At 40.7% G+C, this 22,309-nt stretch overlaps 1 protein-coding gene across 2 annotated transcripts; it reads left to right on the forward strand.

Moving 5' to 3' along the window:
• The first annotated feature begins 624 nt into the window (after positions 1-624).
• Positions 625-20,876, forward strand: si:dkey-43k4.5 (potassium voltage-gated channel subfamily S member 2). Of its 2 annotated transcripts, none has more exons than XM_028577042.1 (10): positions 625-683; positions 11,003-11,179; positions 11,716-11,849; positions 12,000-12,164; positions 13,502-13,673; positions 14,347-14,430; positions 14,549-14,710; positions 14,837-14,920; positions 18,228-18,320; positions 19,664-20,876. In XM_028577042.1, the coding sequence occupies exons 2-10, from the start codon at positions 11,009-11,011 to the stop codon at positions 20,123-20,125; spliced, it is 1,527 nt and encodes a 508-aa protein (XP_028432843.1). In that variant the 5' UTR covers positions 625-683; positions 11,003-11,008; the 3' UTR covers positions 20,126-20,876. The 2 variants fall into 2 exon arrangements, with proteins under 2 accessions (XP_028432843.1, XP_028432842.1); XM_028577041.1 differs by lacking the exon at positions 625-683 and adding an exon at positions 5,118-5,455.
• The last annotated feature ends 1,433 nt before the right edge of the window (positions 20,877-22,309 follow it).

Raw genomic sequence — 22,309 nt, forward strand, 5'->3', positions numbered from 1 at the left:
GATATTGGTGAATGAGGCCCATTCTTTGTAAATCTTTACAATCATTCACCGGAAGAACGAAGCAGGCGTGCCTCGTTGCACGATCCAAATGTTCTTTACTTGCCATTTTCAGGGTGAAACGTGTAGCTCGGAGGTTCCGGTTGCTACTATCCGGTAAAAGAACCGTCTAATCCAGACTATGCAACCATAGACTGTAAAGATAATGGAAGTAGCATCAGTGACGTCAGATGTTGATTTGTAGGGTCAGTTAGCTTACAGTTTGTTTGCAAAGTTTTGGTACACGTAAAAAATGTATATTGTACAAGTTTAAAGACATTAGCTGACCTGATTGGGTTTTGTAAATGTTGTAAATGTGTACTTTCTTAATAATAGCTATCATAACTAAGATGTATCTGTCTTGTGTTTCAGCTGCTGCTGTGCCTGCTTGCCTTCGTGGTTCCTTCCCTTCAGGCGGCTCTCATCTCCCTCTTCCCCCGCTTCAGTCTAGAGATCCGTTACATCTTCTTCCTGGTCGTCTACATCATCCCCCGCTTTATGAGCCCACTCATCTACGGTTTTCGGGATGAGCAGTTCAGGAAGTACTGGACCCAGTACCTGGCTTGTCGGGGCAAAAGTATTGTCAGGGTCAGACCAGTGTTACTGCCAGTGAACCTGCATGCGAAATAATCACATCCAGCCAGACTGTGAGTCTACACGTGAGCTCTTGGTTCAGTTCAGCTTAATTCAATATACCTGAATGAGTAATTGCATTCGCAATAATATCTGGTCACGTGACATGCAAGTGTAAAGCTGTCTGCAGAGGAAGCATCAACTTGGCACGCTACGCCGTATCTGCACCTGTTGTACAATGGCCTCAGGCTTGACAGAACCTGACACTGCGGAAACTTCAGTGTCAAAAAGGAATAGTATGTCATTTGTGTGGGACTTTTTTGGCTTTAAAAATGAAGATGCTGCGCAGCATGTTTAATCTATCTAATACTGTGTTGGTCATACTATACAATTAGCTTTGTTGAATAGTACAGACGATAAAGAGCTTAAAAATAAACGCATGTCATGACACCGCGGCAATGCTAAACAATTAGCCCCCTAGCAAGCAACCATTGTTGCCAACTTAGCTACTTTGTCGCTAGATTTTGCGACTTTTCAGACCCCCTTAGTGACTTTTTTTAACAAAAGCAACTAGTGACAAATCTCGCAACTTTCTGTAGAAAAGAAAGCGACTTTTTGTAAAAAAAAGTCGCTAGTATTCTCCAGCGAACATGCAAGGGATTTCTCTCCTGTGGCCGCCAAAACAGACACTTCTCTCTACTGTAGGCACAGGCAGGTAGAAGTGGAGGGGGCACGGGGTGCGGGGGCCGGTGTAGGTAGGAGAGACAGCGGGACGCGACGGGAGAAAGACTTTGCTGAGCTGACCTGGCCCTGAGCAAGCCAGCCTTCTTTGAGAATTCTTCATTGACCTTTTTCCCTCCCTTTGTATAATTTCTTTTTTTACTTCAAAGATAGGCTACCTAACTAATAATTATAAGGTAAAATAAATTCCTATATTGAATTTGAATTTGGCTAAAGATTTCTATTTCTTTCTATCTACCTTGCTGACACAACCACTAAGCTTTATGCAAATGATTGTGTAATGACGTCACAAGTATGCAAATGACCATATGACATCATCTAGCTACTTTTAGAGACTTTTGGAGCTGGTGCTAGCTACTTTCATTGGAAAAGAGTTGGCAACACTGCAAGCAACCTAGCTTCCTAGCCAGCCAGCTGGCCAGCCTCTAAATTAGTAAAATGTAACAACTTCATGTTTAATTCACACGCCCTTGTCACATCGTAGTAAAAGCACATTGCTATCGCCGATGAGTGACTTGTTTGTTTGGCTAATTTTCTGTAAGAAATGTATGAAGAAGGCATGTTGGGAGTTGGTGGGTGAAAACTAGCAAGCTAACGCTAGCTAACAAGCCAGCATCGGGCTGCTGTTCGGTCCCTCCGTTCTGCTCCCACATTGTGACAGCCCGGGAGAGGCACAGTCTGCTTAGCCATCTCCCAGTGCCCACTGTCTTCCTGGCGGGGAGTGAAGCAGAGGGACCGTAGGCTCTGTTCGGTTCTGCCGTTGCTCGAGCAAACGCTGTTTGTTGTGAGTGTCATAGCAACAACCAAAAAGAAGGACACACCGTGCAATTTCCGGCGGCAACTTGGCAATCCCGGAAGTGGAAGGTCGTGGATATAGACTAATGGAGAGTCAATTCCTGACAGGTGTAGAACACACATGGTACTGCTGTAGTCTCTGCGGTGGGTTAGAGCTATTTTTTGGCCAAGACTACTGCCGACGAGGGCCGACGAGAGGGCCACGCCACAGTTGGCCGCCGTCGCCTCTAGTCCTCGGGCCGTCGGCTTGGTGTATAATCAAGGCCTTTAGTGTCTCCCCTTCAGAGACTACCTGTGATTTTACCATGTCTAAGTCCATTATGTGATTTTTTTTTATGAGATAAAACCTGCAGAGCAGAGTAGCCTAATCTGTAGCCTTCAGAACCAAATGTTACTTTTAAGGGGTAAAAGCTAAATTTGTGTAAAAAAAAATTACAATGTGTCGCCTGGGTAGCTCACCTGGTTGAGCGTGGGCCCCACGTACAGAGGCTCAGTCCTTGTTGCAGCGGCTGCGGGTTTGGTTCTGACCTGCGGCCCTTTGCTGCATGTCATCCTCTTGTCTCTCCCACTTTCCTGACTTATTCTGTCCTAAAAATAAAGCCAATATAAGCCAAAAAAATAATCCTTGAAAAAAATTACAATCTTACAAATGACTGTTTACTGTCAGTGTCCCTAAGGACAGTGCAGGTTGCATGAATAAAGATAAAAATCATTTAAAATGTAGTTGCTTTAGCCATTGTTGGTATGGAGAGTCATTTTGTATCCTTCCTTCAGTCATTTTTAACTATCAGCATCTCTCCGTTTAAAAACCAAACATCATGTGAACATACACAAGACAAAAGATTATTTGCTTGTGGCTCCACTGAGTGAAGTCAAGTGTTAGGAAAGAAGTAGAGGGGGAAAGGGGAAAAGGCCAACAGACGCAAAACCAAATGTTGGCCACTAGATGGATCCACCGTCACATACATGCAGAAGTCTATGAAATACAGCTTCCCAAAATGAAATATGAATCAATAAACAAATACATTTCTGAAAGTATAAATACAAATACAAATGTAAAACTTAATTAATTTGATTAAATCTAAAGTATAATGGAGAGGAAAGCTATATTCTCTAATGAGCTACTGAGTAAAATGAAGAGTCAGCTGCTGTTAGTTAGTGGGAAACTTAAAGGCCTTGCTTGCAATATAGCAGTCTCTCTGGATAGTAGAGGCAGTGATTAAAAAAAGTGGGTTCATTAATTATTTCACACATACACACAGTCTTAAAATCCCAGTTGTGAGATAGCAGGTGCCACAGGAAATATAAACATCCATTCAGAACCACAGTGTAACTTATTATGTATTACTGACTACAACATACTGAGTCTCTGAAGAGATGTGAAAATAAAGACTTATAAATTTAATTAAACTTGCTCTAAATTGCCACAAACACATCGTATAAACAACTCCGTTCAGGATCAGTATATTAAAGGCCGTAGCAACATGTCTCCAGATATAAGTTGGACAGTAGGCCTACTGTGTTTAATAAGACACAAATAAGACAGATGTGCTAATAAACTGTATATTACTACAGCTTTCACTACTGTTGATGCGCGGAGCAGCCATCTTGGATTTTGAGGTCGGCTTTGATCGGAGTTGGTGAGGTTCTCCGAATTTCAGAATCAGAAAAACAACCTCAGTGTGCACAAATGTTGATTTGAAAGTTGTCAGTCTATATCGATGATGTTTCTCTTTCGGGATTGTGTAAAGTGCTCATATTATGCTTTTTGCCTTTTTCCCTTTCCTTTATTGTGTTATATATCTTTTTTGTGCATGTAATAGGCTTGCAAAGTGAAAAAGCCTAAAGTCCCCCCCAAAGGGACTTACCAGTTCCAACAGAAAACACTGTTCACAAACTGCTCCAAACAGCTCTATTGTAGTCCAGCCTTTACTTCAGAGACCAACGTGGTCACTTTGGAACACACGTTATAATGCTCGCCTAGCTGCTAGCGTGGCACGCCCTCATACTCTGCTTCTGACTGGCTAGTAGTCCTTACCTAGCTACTGAGCATGTGCGACTCCCAACAAAGATGGAACAGAAGTGAGATGTCTCACTCTGTAGCTAAAACAGAGAGCTCAACACACAGGGTGAAAAGAGGAGCTGCAGCAATGTGCAGTAAAACAAAAATATGGTGTTTTTTTGAAAATGAAACCATGTAAACCTATTCGATATAACCTCTAAATACAATTATGAATCTGAAAATGAGCATATGAGCACTTTAAGTGCTGTTGGAAACATCACCTTCCTCTTTCTTTGTGTTGTAATTATTGTGTTTGTAAATTCATGAGAACTATGGTTAACTGCTCCTCAAATCTCTGCAGGGTAAATCCAGACAGCTAGTTAGACTATCTGTCCAATCTGAGTTTTCTGTTGCATGACTAAAACTACTTTTGAACGTACACACGTTCCACCAAAACAAGTTCCTTCCCGAGGCTATTTTGCAGCGGCACCGTGGCTCCGTCCTACGCATAGCGACGATTGTGATTTGGGTTTTAAAATTGATGCCAATTAAACAGAGCACGTTCCAGGAATGCTGTGTGGTCTTGCCAGACCCTCCTTTGCAACGCTATGGAGGAAGGTCTGGCAAAGCGAGACTGAGAAGATGTTCACCAATGTTTTTAATTTATTTGCAAATTTGTGTAATTTTACCTATTTATAGATTTGTTTATTTTTTATTTGTGAAACTTGGTTGTGTAGCCTATTTGCAGATCTGTTTTATATTTGCAAATTTCTTTTTGTCAGTTTCCAATACTTTTTGTATTTGTAGAATGTGTTTAATATTTACGGATTGCATATTTACACACTGATTGTCAATCTGTTCCCACAAACCTAATTAGTCATATCTCATCCCATAGGGGACCTTCCAGTTAGATGTAAATTCCGACTTCCCTGTTCAAATGGAACGCACCATTAGTTCGGAGAGGCGATCCTGTTCCGGGATGTGACGGAAAAAGCCGAAGACTCACTCTGAGAGAAAACAGACCGACCAACAGCGGTTCAGATGGAGGAAACCTGCACCACAGCGGACTCAGTTATCTCTTCTCAACAGTTTAATGTCACAGGCAGAAAGAAGGTGGTTTGTGAAATTTTTTTTTAAGCAGAAGAAGCTCGCTGTCTTTTCTCGGCTTTAGAAGATCCGTGTGTGATATGTTTGGTCCTTTTTCATGCGTGAAAGTATAAAAACTTAGAAACGCAACATGGGGTGAATGTGACATCTGAGGAGGATGCTGAATCCGTTGACGAAAGAGTGACGTGACCAAATTCACAGGTAAGTCTTAGTTATAACTGTGTTATTTAAAGTCATTAAATGTTGAAATTGCTCCTCTTCTTCAACGTTTCTGTCTTTATCATAATATAAGGTGTGGCGGCGACAAACAATTGTAACGGGGTGCAGGGGGGTCTATTAAGCGGGGGTCCACCCACAGAAAGTTTTTAATGTCAAACACGTTTCCTGCATTCTGGTGATTTTTATATGAAACAATGTGTGCCTTTTCTGAGTCACGTTATGGTGCAAAATGTCTCTATGTAAAGGAAAATGTCATTATTGATTATTGTTCTCCTATAATCTTCTAAACTGTCTGCATATTCAAAACATCACACGTGTTTCGGGATGTTTTTATTTATTTTTAGAAACCATGTAGCCTACATTTTACCATCTAAGATGGCTAGATAACTAACAGTAGCCTGTTAGAGCATGAGACCGTTAAAGCCATAAGCTCCAAAGTTTAAATCTACATAAGAGACATTACTTTCAAAATCACAATAAATCACATCTTTTTTTTGTTGTTGTGCTATCCCCCCCCCCTTCCAAGTAGCACAAGTACACACAATTATTGATTTCCGTCAGATTGATCTCGACCGCACTTGAAGGCAGCTTCATTTCACAGAGAAAGAGACAGATACATATTCTGAAAATTGGGGGGCACGTATCCCCTGCATCCTCCCCGACATCTTACCCCTATGTGGTGTTTCATGTTTTGTCTCGTGTTGTTTACACTGTTTCACTTCATCATGTTTGAGAGAGTTTGTATGTTAAATGAGGCGCATTTTTCCACCTCTGTGATTTTAAGCCGCAGCGCTGTCTAGTGCTGAATTATAGATGGACTTTATTTTTGCATGTGCAGCATGGCAGCTCCCCCGAGAGCTCAGCATGGGCCCCACATGTAATTATAGACACACAGAAAGAGAGAGAGTCACATTGTCCCGCCATTTACTGGATTTTGTTTGGTGCTAGAGCTGAAGAGATGAATCGATAAGTTGTCAACTATTAAAGTTATCGCCAAGTATTTTGATAATCGGTTTGAGTCAAAATTCTCTGATTCCAGCTTCCTAAATGTGAATTATGTTCTAGTTTCTTCTCTCCTCTGTGACAGTAGACTGAATATCTTTTGAGTTGTGGACAAAACAAGACATTTGAGGATGTCATCTTGGGCTTTGGGAAACACTAATCCACATTTTATTTGACCATTTCCCACTTTATAGACCAAACAACTAATCCATTAATCCAGAATTTAATTGACAGATTAATTGACAATGAAAACAATTCTTACTTGCAGCCCTAGCTTGTATAAAATGAGAAAGGAAATCATTTAAAAAGAACCTAATCTGACATTTCTGCTGTCATAAAACTCACAATGTAACGTATTATTCACAATTCTGGTTATATTGGGTCCTTAACATTAATACAGATTATATTGTGGAGCTAATTAAACAAATTTCTGACAAAGTTTAAACCTCTGTTTCTATGTGGTAGTATTACGATATGAGGACTAAAGGTCGTATTAGAGAGTAGGAACAAATGACCTATGTCATCGTATGGTTTGGAGGACTTGTTACAGTATAAATGCTAAAATGCTTCCCACATACACACCCACCTGCATGAAGACAGATTTAAGCTACCATAGTTAACTGCACTTCACATGTGCATAAATCAGAGACGAGAGAGACAGAGAAAAGAGATTAAATAGCAGCAGGAAGAGAGTGAAAGATTCAGAGACAGATGAAGTCGGACTGCTCTGGTTGAAACACCATTAAGTCCGCATTAGGTGATCACCTGTCTGTGATTCCTCGGGCCATTTCCTACACTCTGCAATAAGAGACTATGAAACATTTTAACATTACATTATAGCTACACTTTACCTGAAGCGAGGCACTTAGCGCTGCCTCCAAATGGATAGATCCCTCAGTCCTGTTAGAGTGGAACAGCTGCTGATGTTATTTACAGCAGGAGGCATCACTCTGATCAGAATTAAAAAAAAAACTGAAATTATGATCCAGCTACCATCGTAATTACTATAGAGACATAAAAAACAAAGAGACACAAAGCAACCAAAAAGAGAAACAAAATGACCACAAATGATCACAGATTGGTTATATATTGTAGTTTGTTGACTACGCTTTGAGGAGGTCAGAAACATTGATAAAAGGGATTGGTGATGTAATGTAATGGATGCTGGATGTTGTTGTTGACGATGGTCGTTGTTGATTATACGGTGTCAACCTTGTAGGCTGATATGCACTTTTCCTACCCTATGTAGCTATCCATGCACCTTGTACTGGTATTTATTTGTCCTCGTACTGACATGGTTGTGTTCCAGTTGGACTGTGTGTACAACTTGTATGTATTTATGTGTCTTGTATGTGTTTATATTTGCTGCACACTTAATCGCCTTAAAAGAGACAAAAAACAGCCACAAAGAGACAACAACAGAGACACAAAACAACAACAGAGACACAAGTGAACCACAAAGAGACAAAAACAAAATAGACACAAAACAACCACATAGAGACACAAAACAACCATAATAGAGACACAAACAACAACATAGAGACACAAAACAACAGAGACACAAAACAACCTCACAGAGACACAAAACAACAACATGGAGACACAAACAAACCACATAGATACGCAAAACAAACCACATAGAGACACAAAACAACAACATAGACACAAAACAACAACATGGAGACACAAAACAAACCACACAGAGAAACAAAACAACCACATAGAGACACAAAACAACAACACAGAGACACAAAACAACAGAGACAAAAGTGAACCACATAGAGACAAAAACAAAATAGACACAAAAGAACCACATTGAAACACAAAACAACCACATAGAGACACAAACAACCACATAGAGACACAAACAACCACATAGAGACACAAACAACCACATAGAGACACAAAACAACAACATAGAGACATAAAACAACCACATAGAGACACAAACAACCACATAGAGACACAAAACAACAACATAGAGACACAAACAACCACATAGAGACACAAACAACCACATAGAGACACAAAACAACAACACAGAGACACAAAACAACAACAGAGACAAAAGTGAACCACATAGAGACAAAAACAAAATAGACACAAAACGACCACATAGAGACACAAACAACCACATAGAGACACAAACAACCACATAGAGACACAAAACAACAACATAGAGACACAAACAACCACATAGAGACACAAACAACCACATAGAGACACAAAACAACAACATAGAGACATAAAACAACCACATAGAGACACAAACAACCACATAGAGACACAAAACAACAACATAGAGACACCAAACAACAGAGACAGAAAACAACCACACAGAGACACAAAACACCAACATGGAGACACAAAACAAACCACATAGATACGCAAAACAAACCACATAGAGACACAAAACAACCACATAGAGACACAAAACAACCACATAGAGACCCACATAGAGACACAAAACAAACCACATAGAGACACAAAACAACCACATAGAGACACAAAACAACCACAAAGAGACCCACATAGAGACACAAAACAACCACATAGAGACCCACATTGAGACACAAAACAACAACATAGAGACACAAAACAACCACATAGAGACACAAAACAACAACATAGAGACACAAAAACAACCACATTGAGACACAAAACAACCACATTGAGACACAAAACAACCACATAGAAACACACGTCCTCTCTCTGTCCTGTTGGGTGGAACAGCTGCTGATTGTATATTACAGCAGGACACATCACTCTGATCAGATACAAGAAAATAGAAATTATGATCCAGATATCATCTTCATTCCCTCACACTCTACTTGTTGCTAAGCAATATTTTATCGTTTCTTTTTGGCTAACTGAATTATTGTTTCCTGGCACTGATATCAACATCATACTGTAAAAAATATTTTAGGCAACAGTGGGAACACTTGAGACCTTTGAGGCAGAAGAGCGACTAAAAACGTCACATAATACTTTTCACAGTTTTACTGTAAATTGAAAATGTTATTATTTATTCATCTGTTGAGGGATTTTTAGTGAAAGTTTGTGCGCCATGTGGGTGTTTGTAGGAGTAGTAGATGAGCATGTGTGGGAGGTAATTTCTGTTTTGGCTGCATCTATTTGTAGTTTTTATTTTATTTTAATCACATAGTTTCTTGCAACCATGGTTTATGTTGATATGAAGTTAATCGTGGCAGTTTAATCTTGTTAAAATCTGTATTATGGCTTGCTACATAGAAAACACCAAAACATGGACTTAAATTTAGTCTGCAAAGATATAAAAAATACAGTAAAAAGCCTTTTGGCTCTTAATCAATGCCTATTTTGTGTTTTAGTCAACATAAAAAAAATATCTGGGACATCAAATTAGTGTCTGGTCATCTTGGCTTGGAAGTGCATTTAGCAGAGTAGATTATATTAGAGTGCCTACATTGCGAAAGAGAGGCTCAAACGTTTGGAGACGAAAATAAAACTCAAGCTCTTCCTTGCCAGAATTTTTTTTTTTGTGTGGTGATTGCTGACTCAGCTTGAGATAAGAAAGAGCGAAAGAGAGGACGTCTGAATCACATCTAAACACTTTCCTTCCTTTTGCTCCAAACAAAGTTCAATGTCAAATTATTATTTTCTTTTTTTAAGATAATTGTTTTGGGCATTTTAGGCCTTTAATGCCACAGGACAGATGAAGACATGAAAGGGGAGAGAGAAGGGGAATGACATGCAGCAAAGGGCCACAGGTCGGAGTTGAACCCCCGGCCGCTGCGTCAAGGACACATTAGTCTCAGTCTCGCATTGCCAGACCTGTCTTCACAGCGCTGTGGAGTAAGGTCTGGCTACACCACAGATGCATTCTAGGATAGGAGCGGAAAAAAACCATTCTGGGTTGTTTGCATTTCTTTAAACCAATCACAATCGTCTTGGGCGGTGCTAAGCTCTGGATGCAGCGACGGTGCCTCTGCTAAATAGTCTCAGGAAGGAACTTGTTTTTGTGGAATATTTTGCAACGGGTAAAAGAAAACGCCACTTAGAATATTAACTGAAGTTAACTGTTGACCCAATACAGTAATGTGAGCTATTTCAATTTTTGTCTCTTTCTGCCCTTTGAGTTGTCAGTCTGGTTGAACCATTGTACAGCGTTTTGTTCTCCATGTACAACACTGAGTAAAATCTATGCATAAAGAAGACTTTCTATATCCTACAACTGCTTCTCACATCATAACTCTGTTAAATCTGAACACACAGACATGATACACATATTGTTAGCCTCTGTGTGACTAATGCTTTCTGTGGATACATTATCTCTGACTTTCTACAACATAAAAGCATCAACGACCATTCAAACATATAGAGAAGTCCTCTCAGACGAGACATACATTATAATGGACCCAATCCATCTTTGTGGTAGGTGATTACAAACGTTTGAACTGTATTGTACAGTGTTTGTTATAAGTTACATTCACTGTTGGTTTTAGTGTTTCTCCATTTCCATACTCACCTTCGTTGTGTCTGGACCAGGTAACCATGGTGAAGGAGAGTCTGCCCAGCTGGGTCCGACAGGACTCTGACGAGGCTCTTGTCCACGTTAACGTCGGGGGTCTGAAGAGGAGTCTCTGTTCCAGTACGCTGAAGAAATTCCCAGACACCAGATTGGGGAAACTGCTGGCGTGTGATTCAGAGGAGGATATACTGCAGGTGGGTTGGTACAGTTATTTGTCATCAGAAACTATAAAATGTCACTTCCTTCTCTCTCATGGCTATTTAATCATTTGTCCCTTAAAGGTGCTGTAGGTAAGATTGCGAAGATCCAGGACTTGTGTGAACATCGAAAACTTCTCAGTCCCTCCCCCCTTTCTGCTAAAGCCCGAAACGGTCTTCTAAGCCCCTCCCCCCACAAGGGAGAATGAATGTGTGTGCATGAGCAGTGATTGACACGCAGTTAGACACCCCCCCTGGCCCTGATTGGTGCATCTGAACAGGGCTCTGTGTATTTTTTCAAATCGAACTACAGGATGTGGGTGGTGCCAGAGGAGGCGGATTTTTTTTTAATATTACCTGCTTCATGTAGTTCTACTCGAAAATAGGGTCAGTTTCAGCAAATATGACAGAAAGTTAGTTTTATAAGTCTTACCTACTGCACCTTTAATCATTCTCCTTTTTAAAAAATGTTTTTTTACTCATAATTTCCACCTTTCCTTTGTCCTCGTCTCCACTCTTTTTCCGTTCCGCAGGTGTGTGACGACTATGACGTGCAGCAGAAGGAGTTTTATTTTGATAGGAATCCCAGCCTGTTCCCTTACGTCCTCCACTTTTACCAGACGGGCAAACTTCACATCATGGAGGAGCTGTGTGTCTTCTCTTTCAGGTCTGTCTTATGTTTAACATCTTCCTGTCTCACAGACACACTTTTACTTTATCAATTGCAGAAGCAAGTAAATTAACTGATAATTTAAAGCCCCGTTAGACGGAAACGTGTGTATAAACCAACCTGATTTGACTCATCTTTCCCACAAAGTCAGGAGATCGAGTACTGGGGCATCAATGAGTTCTTCCTGGACAGTTGCTGCAGTTACCGTTACCATGACCGCAAGCTGGAGAACAGCCGGCATCACAGCTGGGACGACGAGAGCGACGTCAGCAGCGTCGACACATCTGTGGACGAGATATCTGACTTAAACAGGTAAAAGTAACAGGTAAAAGACTCTGGAGCCATTTGAAGTCTGGATTTATCATGCCGCCCGACTTACATCCGTCCGTTTACTTGCAGTTTAAATCTCTGATTATATTAGGGTTATGGCAAAGATCTGCACATGCTCCTTAAGATTAAAGCCAGGGTCACACAGAATCTGCGCACGCTGAATTTCGTAGAATATTCCGCTGATTTTCGGCAGATTTAAAAAAAATTAAAATAAAAATAACTCAGAATTTAACACATCCCCTCCCCAAGCTGAAAAACAGCCTGCTAAAATTCCTTAGACATTCATTCTGGATCACTGCTGAAAACAAAACAAAAAAATCCGCTGATTCTGTTTTGGTCTACTTGTAATTGCTGCACTGGTTTTTGACCCGGAAATAGAAGAGAGCAGTTGGAAGCAAAGTCGTGAAAAACAACAGCAACAACACAAGCTTTAAACCATTAAAGGGGTGATAGAATGCAAACCCAATTTGACCTTGTCATAGTTGAAAAACGACAGTTTGGAGGGTAAATAGGACATACATAGAACCTCTAAATCCCAATGACACCTCTTTCCTCTGCCAAATGCTCCTCATTTTGCTCTACCTTCTATCTTTGTAACGCCCCAAAATTTACATAGGCCACTAACTGATCTGAGGTCAGTTAGTCTTCTAAATCTCGTTCACGCAAATCTCAGAAATTTTATACATTGTTCATCTGCTGTTGCATTACTAAATTCACTTCTGAGACTTGCATAGAGGGGAACGTGTGTGTGTGTGTGTCTCTGTCTGTGTGTTTGTGTGTGTGTGTGTGTGTGTGTGTGTGTGTGTGTGTGTGTGTGTGTGTGTGTGTGTGCTAAGCTCAACCAATCAGCATGCAGCTCATCAAAATATTCATGAGCAGACCATATAAGGCAGAAAAGCTCTCATTTCAGTCCAGTCCCATTTAACAGGGTAGCATTAGGTCCAAAAAAACAGCAAAAGAGTCATTTTCAGCCCAATCAATGTTACATACAATATTAGGAGACCTTAAGGAACAGCGTGAAATACCGTATATAACCATTCTATCACCCCTTTAAACCCACTAAGGACTTCGCCATGGCGAGTTTGAAATGTACAGCACTGAAAAGTTGTTCATGTTCTCCCCGCTTTCCAAGTTGTTGAGATTTTGACAAAGGTCTACTGGAAGAAAAAGCCTTATTCCGACAAGCTGTACGTTGGTGAGCGCCACCTACTGTCCTGGACGGGGAGTTACTCCTTTCATTATTACCCGCTCATTTATAGTTATGGGAAGAACTGGCAGAACCCCGTTAGTCACTTGACTGTCTTTCTCCATCCTCACAGAGAAATGCTGCATTTCCAGAAGGTGCGTTATGGGAACATCAGGAAGTGTCTATGGCTGACGCTGGAGAACCCGGGATACTCCATCCCCAGCAAGCTCTTCAGTCTGGTCTCCATCGGGGTGGTGCTCACATCCATCGCCATCATGTGTATCAACAGCATCCCGGAGTATCAGGTTGGTACAGAGACCTGAAAAGATTATGAAGTCAAACAAAGTTGCAAACACTGAGATTTTATGAGACGATCATACAGTAGTCTGGAACTTATCTGCACATTTGTTTGAGAGTTGATTGTCAAAAGTCGTACTGCTTCTTGCAGTCATAACTCAGTTAAATCTGAACACAGACACGATGCACTCATTTCTAAACTCTATGCGACTTATTCTTTCAATGGATCCATTATCTCTGATGTCCATCGATGTCCAATGTCTATAAATCTGCTTAGAAGTCATAGAAAAAAGATGATCCTTTTAACTTCAGAACTTGCCTGAGAATCATCACATTTTTCAAGTTTTCTTCAGTATCAAAGTAAAGCAGTGATAGTTGTCTGCACATCCATGGGTACACTGCAAACAGGAACTACTAATAGCTAATTTGGCATACTTTAAATAAGACAATTTGCTAAAATGAGTAGGGATAATGTGGGGTAGTAGTGTCAGACTTTGAAAAGCCTTGTTTTTCCTCCCTGATTGCCTCCAAAACTTTCCAAAGTCATAAACAACTATTTACACAAAAACATTATAATAACGCAGAACGCCTGCTGTAATTATTCAGTTTAAAACCTGGAGGTAAAAACCATTAACAGTCCAGGCCGATGTAGGAACAGCTCTTTCTCTTCTTTTCTCTCAGACATTTAACGATGAAGGGAAGTTGATCGAGGACCCGACCATGCAGGCTCTGGAGGTGTTCTGCATCTGCTGGTTCAACTTCGAGGTGAGGAGATAAAAACAAAGTATGGTATGTACTGGCGATTCTGGGGAAGGGAACAAAGTTATCAATGAAAAATAGAAAAACAAATGCTGAGTATTGTTTCTCTGTTCCTCTGTTTGAGGTGGTGTCGCGGCTGCTGCTCTCGCCGAACAAGAGAAAGTTCTTTCATCACCCTCTGAACATTATCGACATGGTGTCTGTGGCTCCGATCTACATCACGCTGCTCTTTGACTTGACTATGGGATCAGAGTCTGAACTGGGAAATTTGGGACGACTCATACAGGTTTACAATTCTTTATTTATTATTGCATGTAAATTAAATGTACGTATATAACCTTTGAATGAAGAAATACTAATAATGTCCGTGTCAGATCGCTTCAATACCCTAACATGTCTTTCTCTCTCTCAGGTGTTCAGGTTAATGAGGATCTTCAGGGTTTTGAAGTTGGCCCGACACTCGACAGGACTTCGGTCACTGGGAGCGACACTTCGGGTGAGTCGGGACTCGCTCGCTGCTCAGAGACAGAAATATGCAACATTTGACTTTCTGACACGGGGCAGACTCACAGTGACATTAAACCAACCGTCGAAACCTCTCGGGAAAAAAGAAAAACAATGCTATTAAGTTCTGGTCTGTTGACCTTTCTGCAGATGCATTAGATAAAGGTTGATGGATCGTGTACAGTTGAAGGTCTGAGCTGAAAACCATTCTTGTGCCTTTGGTTCAAAGATGTGGTTGGATTTTTTAGAGGAAGGGGGATTGGGATTAAAGGGTACTGTAACTACGATTTTTTTTTCAAACTGGACCCTATTCTATTCTGGACTATTTTCCTATGTTTTAGTGTCTAAGTGACTGATGGAAACAACAATCTTTGAAATTAGTCCAGTATTAATGTGAATCAAGCTACAATGTAAGTTAATAGGACAATTGTCCAGCTTATATTTACCTTCACTCGGATTGATATTCTAAGTGTCTGACAACATTATGGAAAGCATTTCTAAGGAGGTCAACCTTTTTGTTAAAGAGTAAGATCCTTTTTTTAAACATGAAAACATCCATGAAATTGTATAATTATAATACACTTCATTCAAAGTCGACAGAAACAAAATAAAACTGAAAAGCCTTCTTGGGTCGTCTTTCCACTTTTCCAACCATCACAACTCTAGTTCTGGTTGAAATAAACACACAGTTTACCGATTTACATGTAAACATTTGCTGCGCTAGCGACTTCAGAGCTGTTTCTGGTTAAACAGAAAGGTCTCAAAGAGGTTTTAAAGGTCTATCTCTGAAGGGATCCTTTCCATAACGTTGTCAGACACTTAGAATAATAATCTGAGTCTGTCAGCGGCAAAACAAGCACTTTTAATGGACAGAAATTGAAGTTGCCCTATTAACTTACATTGTAGCTGGTTTCTCCGCTGCCGACTGCAGCGACCTCGCTTAATACTGGACCATTGTCAAAGATTGTTGCTTCCATCAGTCACGTAGACACAAAAACATAGAAAAATAGGGTTCAGGTTGAAAAAAACGGTAGTTACCCTTTAAAGGACACACTTCAGGAAATTTGAGACCAACATGAAAAAAAAAAGTTTTTCTCCAAACTAAAGCAGTGAAAACTTTTGCTTTCAAAATGCATTCATTGTGTTTTTAAATTATGGTTTTATCTTTAAGCTGCATTAACTGGGATTTCAACCCCTTTAGATTTCAATCTTCTTGTGCTTAAGGTTTTAAATCCATTGCTTTGCGGAAAAGAAACAAAGATGTCTTTCAGTCTTTCGCTTCCGATACCGCTCACGAATCAGGAACATTTGCTGCTTCAATTTAAATGCAAAAATAATGCGTTTATAAAAGCAAAACAAATGACTCATCTATTTACATTACAGCTCATACATAACAATGTGTTATACGCAGATAATGCTCCCCTCATCCTCCCGGTGGAAAGAACTCTGTTATGATAGATGAGACTGTAACATGAGTTGTGGTACTCTCAGATACTCTACATCTCATGTCCAGTGAGGCCGATGTTATGAAGCCCAGGGGGAGTGGCGCTGTAGCGGACTGTGGTAACTGACTGAGCATCAGATGCATCGTCTCTGCTGGTGAAAGCGATTGTACAGAATAATGACATTACAACAACATTTAGTTTGACTCAGCTGATTTAGTCCCGACAGATTTTCATCAAAAGTTAATGCTTGCAAAGAGGTTTAGATATGTAGTCTACAGTATATCAACGACATTCCACTTCCTGGATTGCTCTGTTGCCGCTCTAGACTATCTGTCCAATCTGAGTTTTCTGTTGCACGACTAAAACAACTTTTGAACGTACACACGTTCCACCAAAACAAGTTCCTTCCCGAGGCTATTTTGCAGCGGCGCCGTGGCTCCGTCCAGCGCTTACCGCCGCCCACGACGATTGTGATTGGTTAAAGAAATGACAATAAACCAGAACACATATTACTCCCATGCCAGATTGCTATGTGGACTAGCCAGACTACATATGTACAACCTAGTTTTCCAATAGCGCTGCTTGATCATAGAAAAAAATCATAATCACAATTATTAGGGTTAATATTGAAAATCAATACGATTACTCTGAAAAAAACAGTGAAAGAGTTAAACAAACCAACAGTGAAAACACCTTAAACTGTGAAATTTCCCTTTATACTTTTCCCATTTAAACTCTTTTTCATTCAGAACACACGTTCGTTTTTCTCCATTACATTGTTTTTCTGTGATCGTACCTTTGATGTAAATTTACAGCTAACATCTCACAGTATCTTACTGTTTTAATGTTATACAGGATCATACTGTAAATGGCAATGCATTCTGAGAGAAAATAGTAATATTATACCACTATCTGCGAATGTTACAGATTACAGGTATTGATTGTTAATACAAATGCATCTTGGGAAAATAAAGAAAACGGCGGGAATTACACTGCAGCTAGTATATTATCAAATAATACTGTAAGAAACGCCTCTGTCTATTTAAAGTAAAATACTTTAAACTTTATAAACAGTATGCTTACTGTAAATAAACAGTAGTTTACTGGCAAAGCTGCTGCCAGTATATTACTGTGAATTTACGGTGAAAGGTTTTACATCCATCCATCTTCGTCCGCATATCCGGCGTTGGGTCGCGTGGGCAGCAGCTCCAGCAGGGGACCCCAAACTTCCCTTTACCGAGCCACAATAACCAGCTCCGACTGGTTCCCAGGCCTCCTCCCAGCTGGAAATGCCTGGAACACCTCCCTAGGGAGGCGCCCAGGGGGCATCCTTACCAGATGCCCGAACCACCTCAACTGCCTCCTTTAGACGCGAAGGGACTACTCCGAGCTCCTCACGGATGACTGAGCTTCTCACCCTATCTCTAAGGGAGACGCCAGCCACTCTCCTGAGGAAACCCATTTCGGCCGCTTGGATCTCGTTCTTTCGGTCATGATCCAGCCTTCATGACCATGGGTGAGGGTAGGAACGAAAACTGACCGGTAGATCGGGAGCTTTGCCTTCTGGCTGAGCTCTCTTTTCATCACAACGGTGTGATAAATTGGGTGTAATACCGCACCCGCTGCGCCGATTCTCCGACCAATCTCCCGCTCCATTGTCCCCTCACTCGCGAAGTAGACCCCAAGGTACTTGAACTCCTTCACTTGGTTTTACAGTGTCCCTGAAATCGAAATTGCAATTCAAATCCGATCAACTGAGCAGCCCTAGTTTCCATAGGCTTCTACAGAGAACTTCACAGCCTACAAACTTTTACAGCAGGCTCATTCAAGTTTTCCTCCGTCTTGTTTCTGCAGCACAGTTACCGCGAGGTTGGCATCCTGCTGCTGTACCTGGGAGTCGGAGTTTCCGTCTTCTCGGGTATCGCTTACACTGCTGAATACGAAGAGGTAATGTTTCACTCTTACCCTGTACTTTAGCATAAACATTATATTATAATTAGGTTTGATTCTTTAATTCTTACTTTAGCCAGTGAGGTTTTGTTTTACCTTCTAAAAAACACACAAACTGATTTATTTAGGGTAATTGATGTCGGTGCTGCTGCAGGAAACGTGATCCGATATTAGAAGAGGATTTAGAGCCAGAAAAACTTTAATGTCATAGTGCACTACATTGAAGTCTTTGGTGTGGATCATGAATAATACATACAGGGGTGGCAGAACTCAGAACTTTAAAGGTGCCCTGCTATACAAAACCATTATTACTTGCATTTTTTGTTGTTTGTGTTATGTTGTGAATGTGAAAATGAACGGCTACCTCCTCTGTCAGCTCTAGCTACTGAAAAGAAATAAGCAGAGAAATCAGGCCAATTACAAAAGCTGGTCAGTCTGACATCATATTGCCTGAGTTCATTACTATTCATTAGCTCGCCCAGTTGGGCTGGGTAAAGGATTCTGACAGCCAGGCTCTCATTGGCTAGCTGTTAGCCAATCAGATTCAAACAGCTTAGCTTGTTGAATATCAATGAGAACTGGCAGAAATCGAGCTGAGTCTTCCTGCAGGCTTTCTATACCACGCTAGAAAGGCTTGAAACAAGCAAGCAAGTAAGCAAGGCATTTTTTCCACAAAAAAATTTTACAGAGTCCATGGTAGAACTTCAGACATTACCACAAAGTAATGAAATACGTTTGGCAGGGCACCTTTAACTTAACTCTCCTATTGTCCTCGGGTCAAATTTGACCCATTTTCAAAAGGTTTCTATAACACAAATTTGGGTTTTCTTTCAACCAAATAATTAAAAAAAAAATAGCATGTCTGGTTCCGTACAACCATAACTCTTCACAAGTAACATAAATCATCAGTTCACTTCTTTCTGGAATTTAGTTAGTTTTATTAAATTTTATAGCATTAAAAAAAAAAATAATCATAAACTGTCGACGAGAAGACAGCACAAGGGTTAAATGCATCAGGAGCAAAAAATGGCGGAAAAAGCTTCAAAAACGTGGGGAAAACCCCCCACGAAAATGTCAAAAGGCGCAGAAAAAAATCGATTAAAACATCGAAAAAAAGTGACAAGAAAAACTTGGATAAAAGTGACAAAAGTGTCAAACGCTGAAAAAAAAAAAAGTTAAAATTTTGACCTAGAAAATCTAAAAGTTGCATGGTTGACGGGAAGACAACACGAGGGTTAAGTAGAAGTAGTAGTAAGTAATTGTAAGTTCATTATAACCCACCTTCCCCCACTGTAAACCCTCCATAACTATAAAGCCCCTCCGTCTGTCTCTGTGCTCAGGATGTGGGTCTGGACACCATCCCGGCCTGCTGGTGGTGGGGGACGGTTAGCATGACGACGGTGGGCTACGGCGACGTGGTGCCTGTTACGGTGGCCGGGAAGCTGGCGGCCAGCGGCTGCATCCTAGGCGGCACCCTGGTGGTGGCGCTGCCCATCACCATCATCTTCAACAAGTTCTCCCACTTCTACCGGAGACAGAAAGCCCTGGAGGCGTCGGTGAGGAACAACCACCGCAGGAAGATGAGGATGAGCTGCGAGAACGAGCCGGAGGAGGAAGAGGAGGAGGAAGAGGAAGAGGAGGGGTCAGACGGGGACAGCAGGTGTCTGGACGATGATGATACTGATGGCATTGAGGAGGACGATATAGACCACGAGGATGACGGAGGTGTGATCAACTACAGCTACGTGGAGCATCCGTCCTACGCGTCCATACTGAGGAGGAAGGAGCTGTGTCAGCTGTGAGGAGACGAACGCTCACACTGGAGATTTAAACATCACATTAAAGCCATAGACAGTAAAAATAATGCACGTTGCATCCGTGATGTCACCCGTTGGTTTGTGGACTGCCAGTTTGATGCTTTGAGTTTAGCGATAAAGGCATACATTGTTTTTTTGCAACCGGATGTTACGATTGGGGGGAGCTTGGGAGGGATGACGCGGCCAAACTGGTGTTGTTTATGGTTGCAATGGTGCTGTGCTAAGATAAACGCTAAAGAGGGAAAGTTGCTGATTGTCAACCCTTCTGAAGCGAGTCATCCAACGGAGATTTACCGGAGGGTAAACGCAGACGACGGGTACTGCCGCTGTTCATCTGCATGTATGGCAGAACAGAAAATTAGCAAACCTACCCTTAAAGCAACACCAAAGATTCTTTTGTACATTAAAATAATGTTTCCAAAATCGTTTCAGTGGTTCATCAACTCGTAACAGGTTGAACGGCACTTCTGCATTGGCTTTGCAGCCTCTATCGCCTATAACCTCACTATGCAAGTTTGCAAGATCGGGTAGCGGATCTGTAGTTCGAATGAGAACGGTAATGGACAATTCCCCTTCCAACCTGTAGGGGGACCGAAGAGGAAAAGTGTGCTTTGGTGTTGCTTTAAGTGAACAAAGATTTTTGTTAAATGTTACAATGAACTTCGCTGAAGTGAAAACACACAGTGAGAGGGTCAAAGTTTAAGATGAAAACACAGAAAACACAAAACAAGTTGAGGTCTATTTTAATGTCCACAGTGTTAGCATGGTTAGCATTGCTGAGCCTCTGTCCTGATTGACAGGTCCTAAAGCATTTCCTGCTTTATCGTCTATTTTAAAATAAACGGCAGCATCATATACAAAATGAACATCATGCTGTATTAAAGAATACTTGAAACTAGCGATTGAGACCATAAACTCTGATGGAAAATGTTTACTTAGGTAATAAATGAAGCAATGAGACAAGACTCATTTTCTCATAGACTTCTATAGAAACAGACTTCTTTTTGGAGCCCCTGCTGGAAGTTAGATAGAATGCAGCTTTAAGGAGCTTCAGCATTGGCTTCACTTTTCAGACCCGGGAGCTACGCCCATTATTTTTACAGTCTATGCTTAAAGAAGTAATATCTGACCATGACTTTCATCTGATCCAAGGCCACATAAATGTAGTATGAACTGTTGGATTTGGTTTACGTGTGTCTGTCACTACATGAAGACGGCAGGACAGAATTTGAGTAGCTGCTTCTCAACGTGAAAGTTCGAGGGTCCAAATTGTAAATGTCTGATTTTCTGACACTAATTGGGAGTTTTATTATAACTCTGGGTCTTCCATGACAGGCTGTTCTGACTGTAGATTGTTGTCACACAGCTGCAACTAACAGTTATTTTCATTGTCGATTAATCTGTAGATTATTTTCTGGATTAATGGATTAGTTGTTTGGTCTCTTAAATGTCAGAAAATGGTGACAAATGTGTTTTCCAAAGTCCCAAGATGACGTCCTCAAATGTCTTGTTTTGTCTACAAACTCAAAGATATTTAGTTTACTGTTACAGAAGAGAGAAGAAACTAGAAAATATTTACATTTAATAAGCTGCAATCAGAGAATTTTTATTTTTCTCATAGAAAATGCCTCAAACCGATTAACCAATTATCAAAATAGTTGGAGATTGTTTTAATAGTTGATAACTAATCCATTATTCTCTGCAGCTCTAGTTGTCATTCATCTGTGCATGTCGGGTGCTTTGGGATGGAGGTCTGTTACTGATGGATGTGTTGCTCTGTTAAAAACACAAAGGTGAAGATTCACAATGGGACAAAAAGGTCTGAACTCAAAGGCCTGCAGTTCTGTAGCAATGATCAATTGAACTACTTTCAGGACTGAAGTGAAATACAACGCACCCGAACAAAATAAAAAAAATATATGAAATGTGTGAAAGTACTTTTGTGGAAGGAGAAGAAATATTTAAAGAAGCAACAACCCTATGAAGGAAAAACATCTCTGAACTGAACTCTATGCTCTATGATACTTTACTCGAGTATTTTCATTTTCTGCTAATTTTGCCTACTTTTTCCTCCACTATTCATACAATATCTTCAGTTTCTTTGCAGATTTGGTTTTACTTTTGGTACTTTAAGTATATTTTTATGATATTACAACCCAGTCTTGTGGC

Source organism: Perca flavescens, chromosome 4 (genome assembly GCF_004354835.1).
Source record: "Perca flavescens isolate YP-PL-M2 chromosome 4, PFLA_1.0, whole genome shotgun sequence".
Lineage (NCBI taxonomy): Eukaryota > Metazoa > Chordata > Actinopteri > Perciformes > Percidae > Perca > Perca flavescens.

Bases quoted from the DNA above. Each gene is read 5' to 3' on its own strand.
- si:dkey-43k4.5 (XM_028577042.1), top strand. From the start codon at position 11,009: ATGGTGAAGGAGAGTCTGCCCAGCTGGGTCCGACAGGACTCTGACGAG. The intron at 11,850-11,999 runs GTCTGTCTTATG...TTTCCCACAAAG, and splicing joins CTGTGTGTCTTCTCTTTCAG to TCAGGAGATCGAGTACTGGG. The intron at 13,674-14,346 runs GTTGGTACAGAG...CTTTTCTCTCAG, and splicing joins ACAGCATCCCGGAGTATCAG to ACATTTAACGATGAAGGGAA.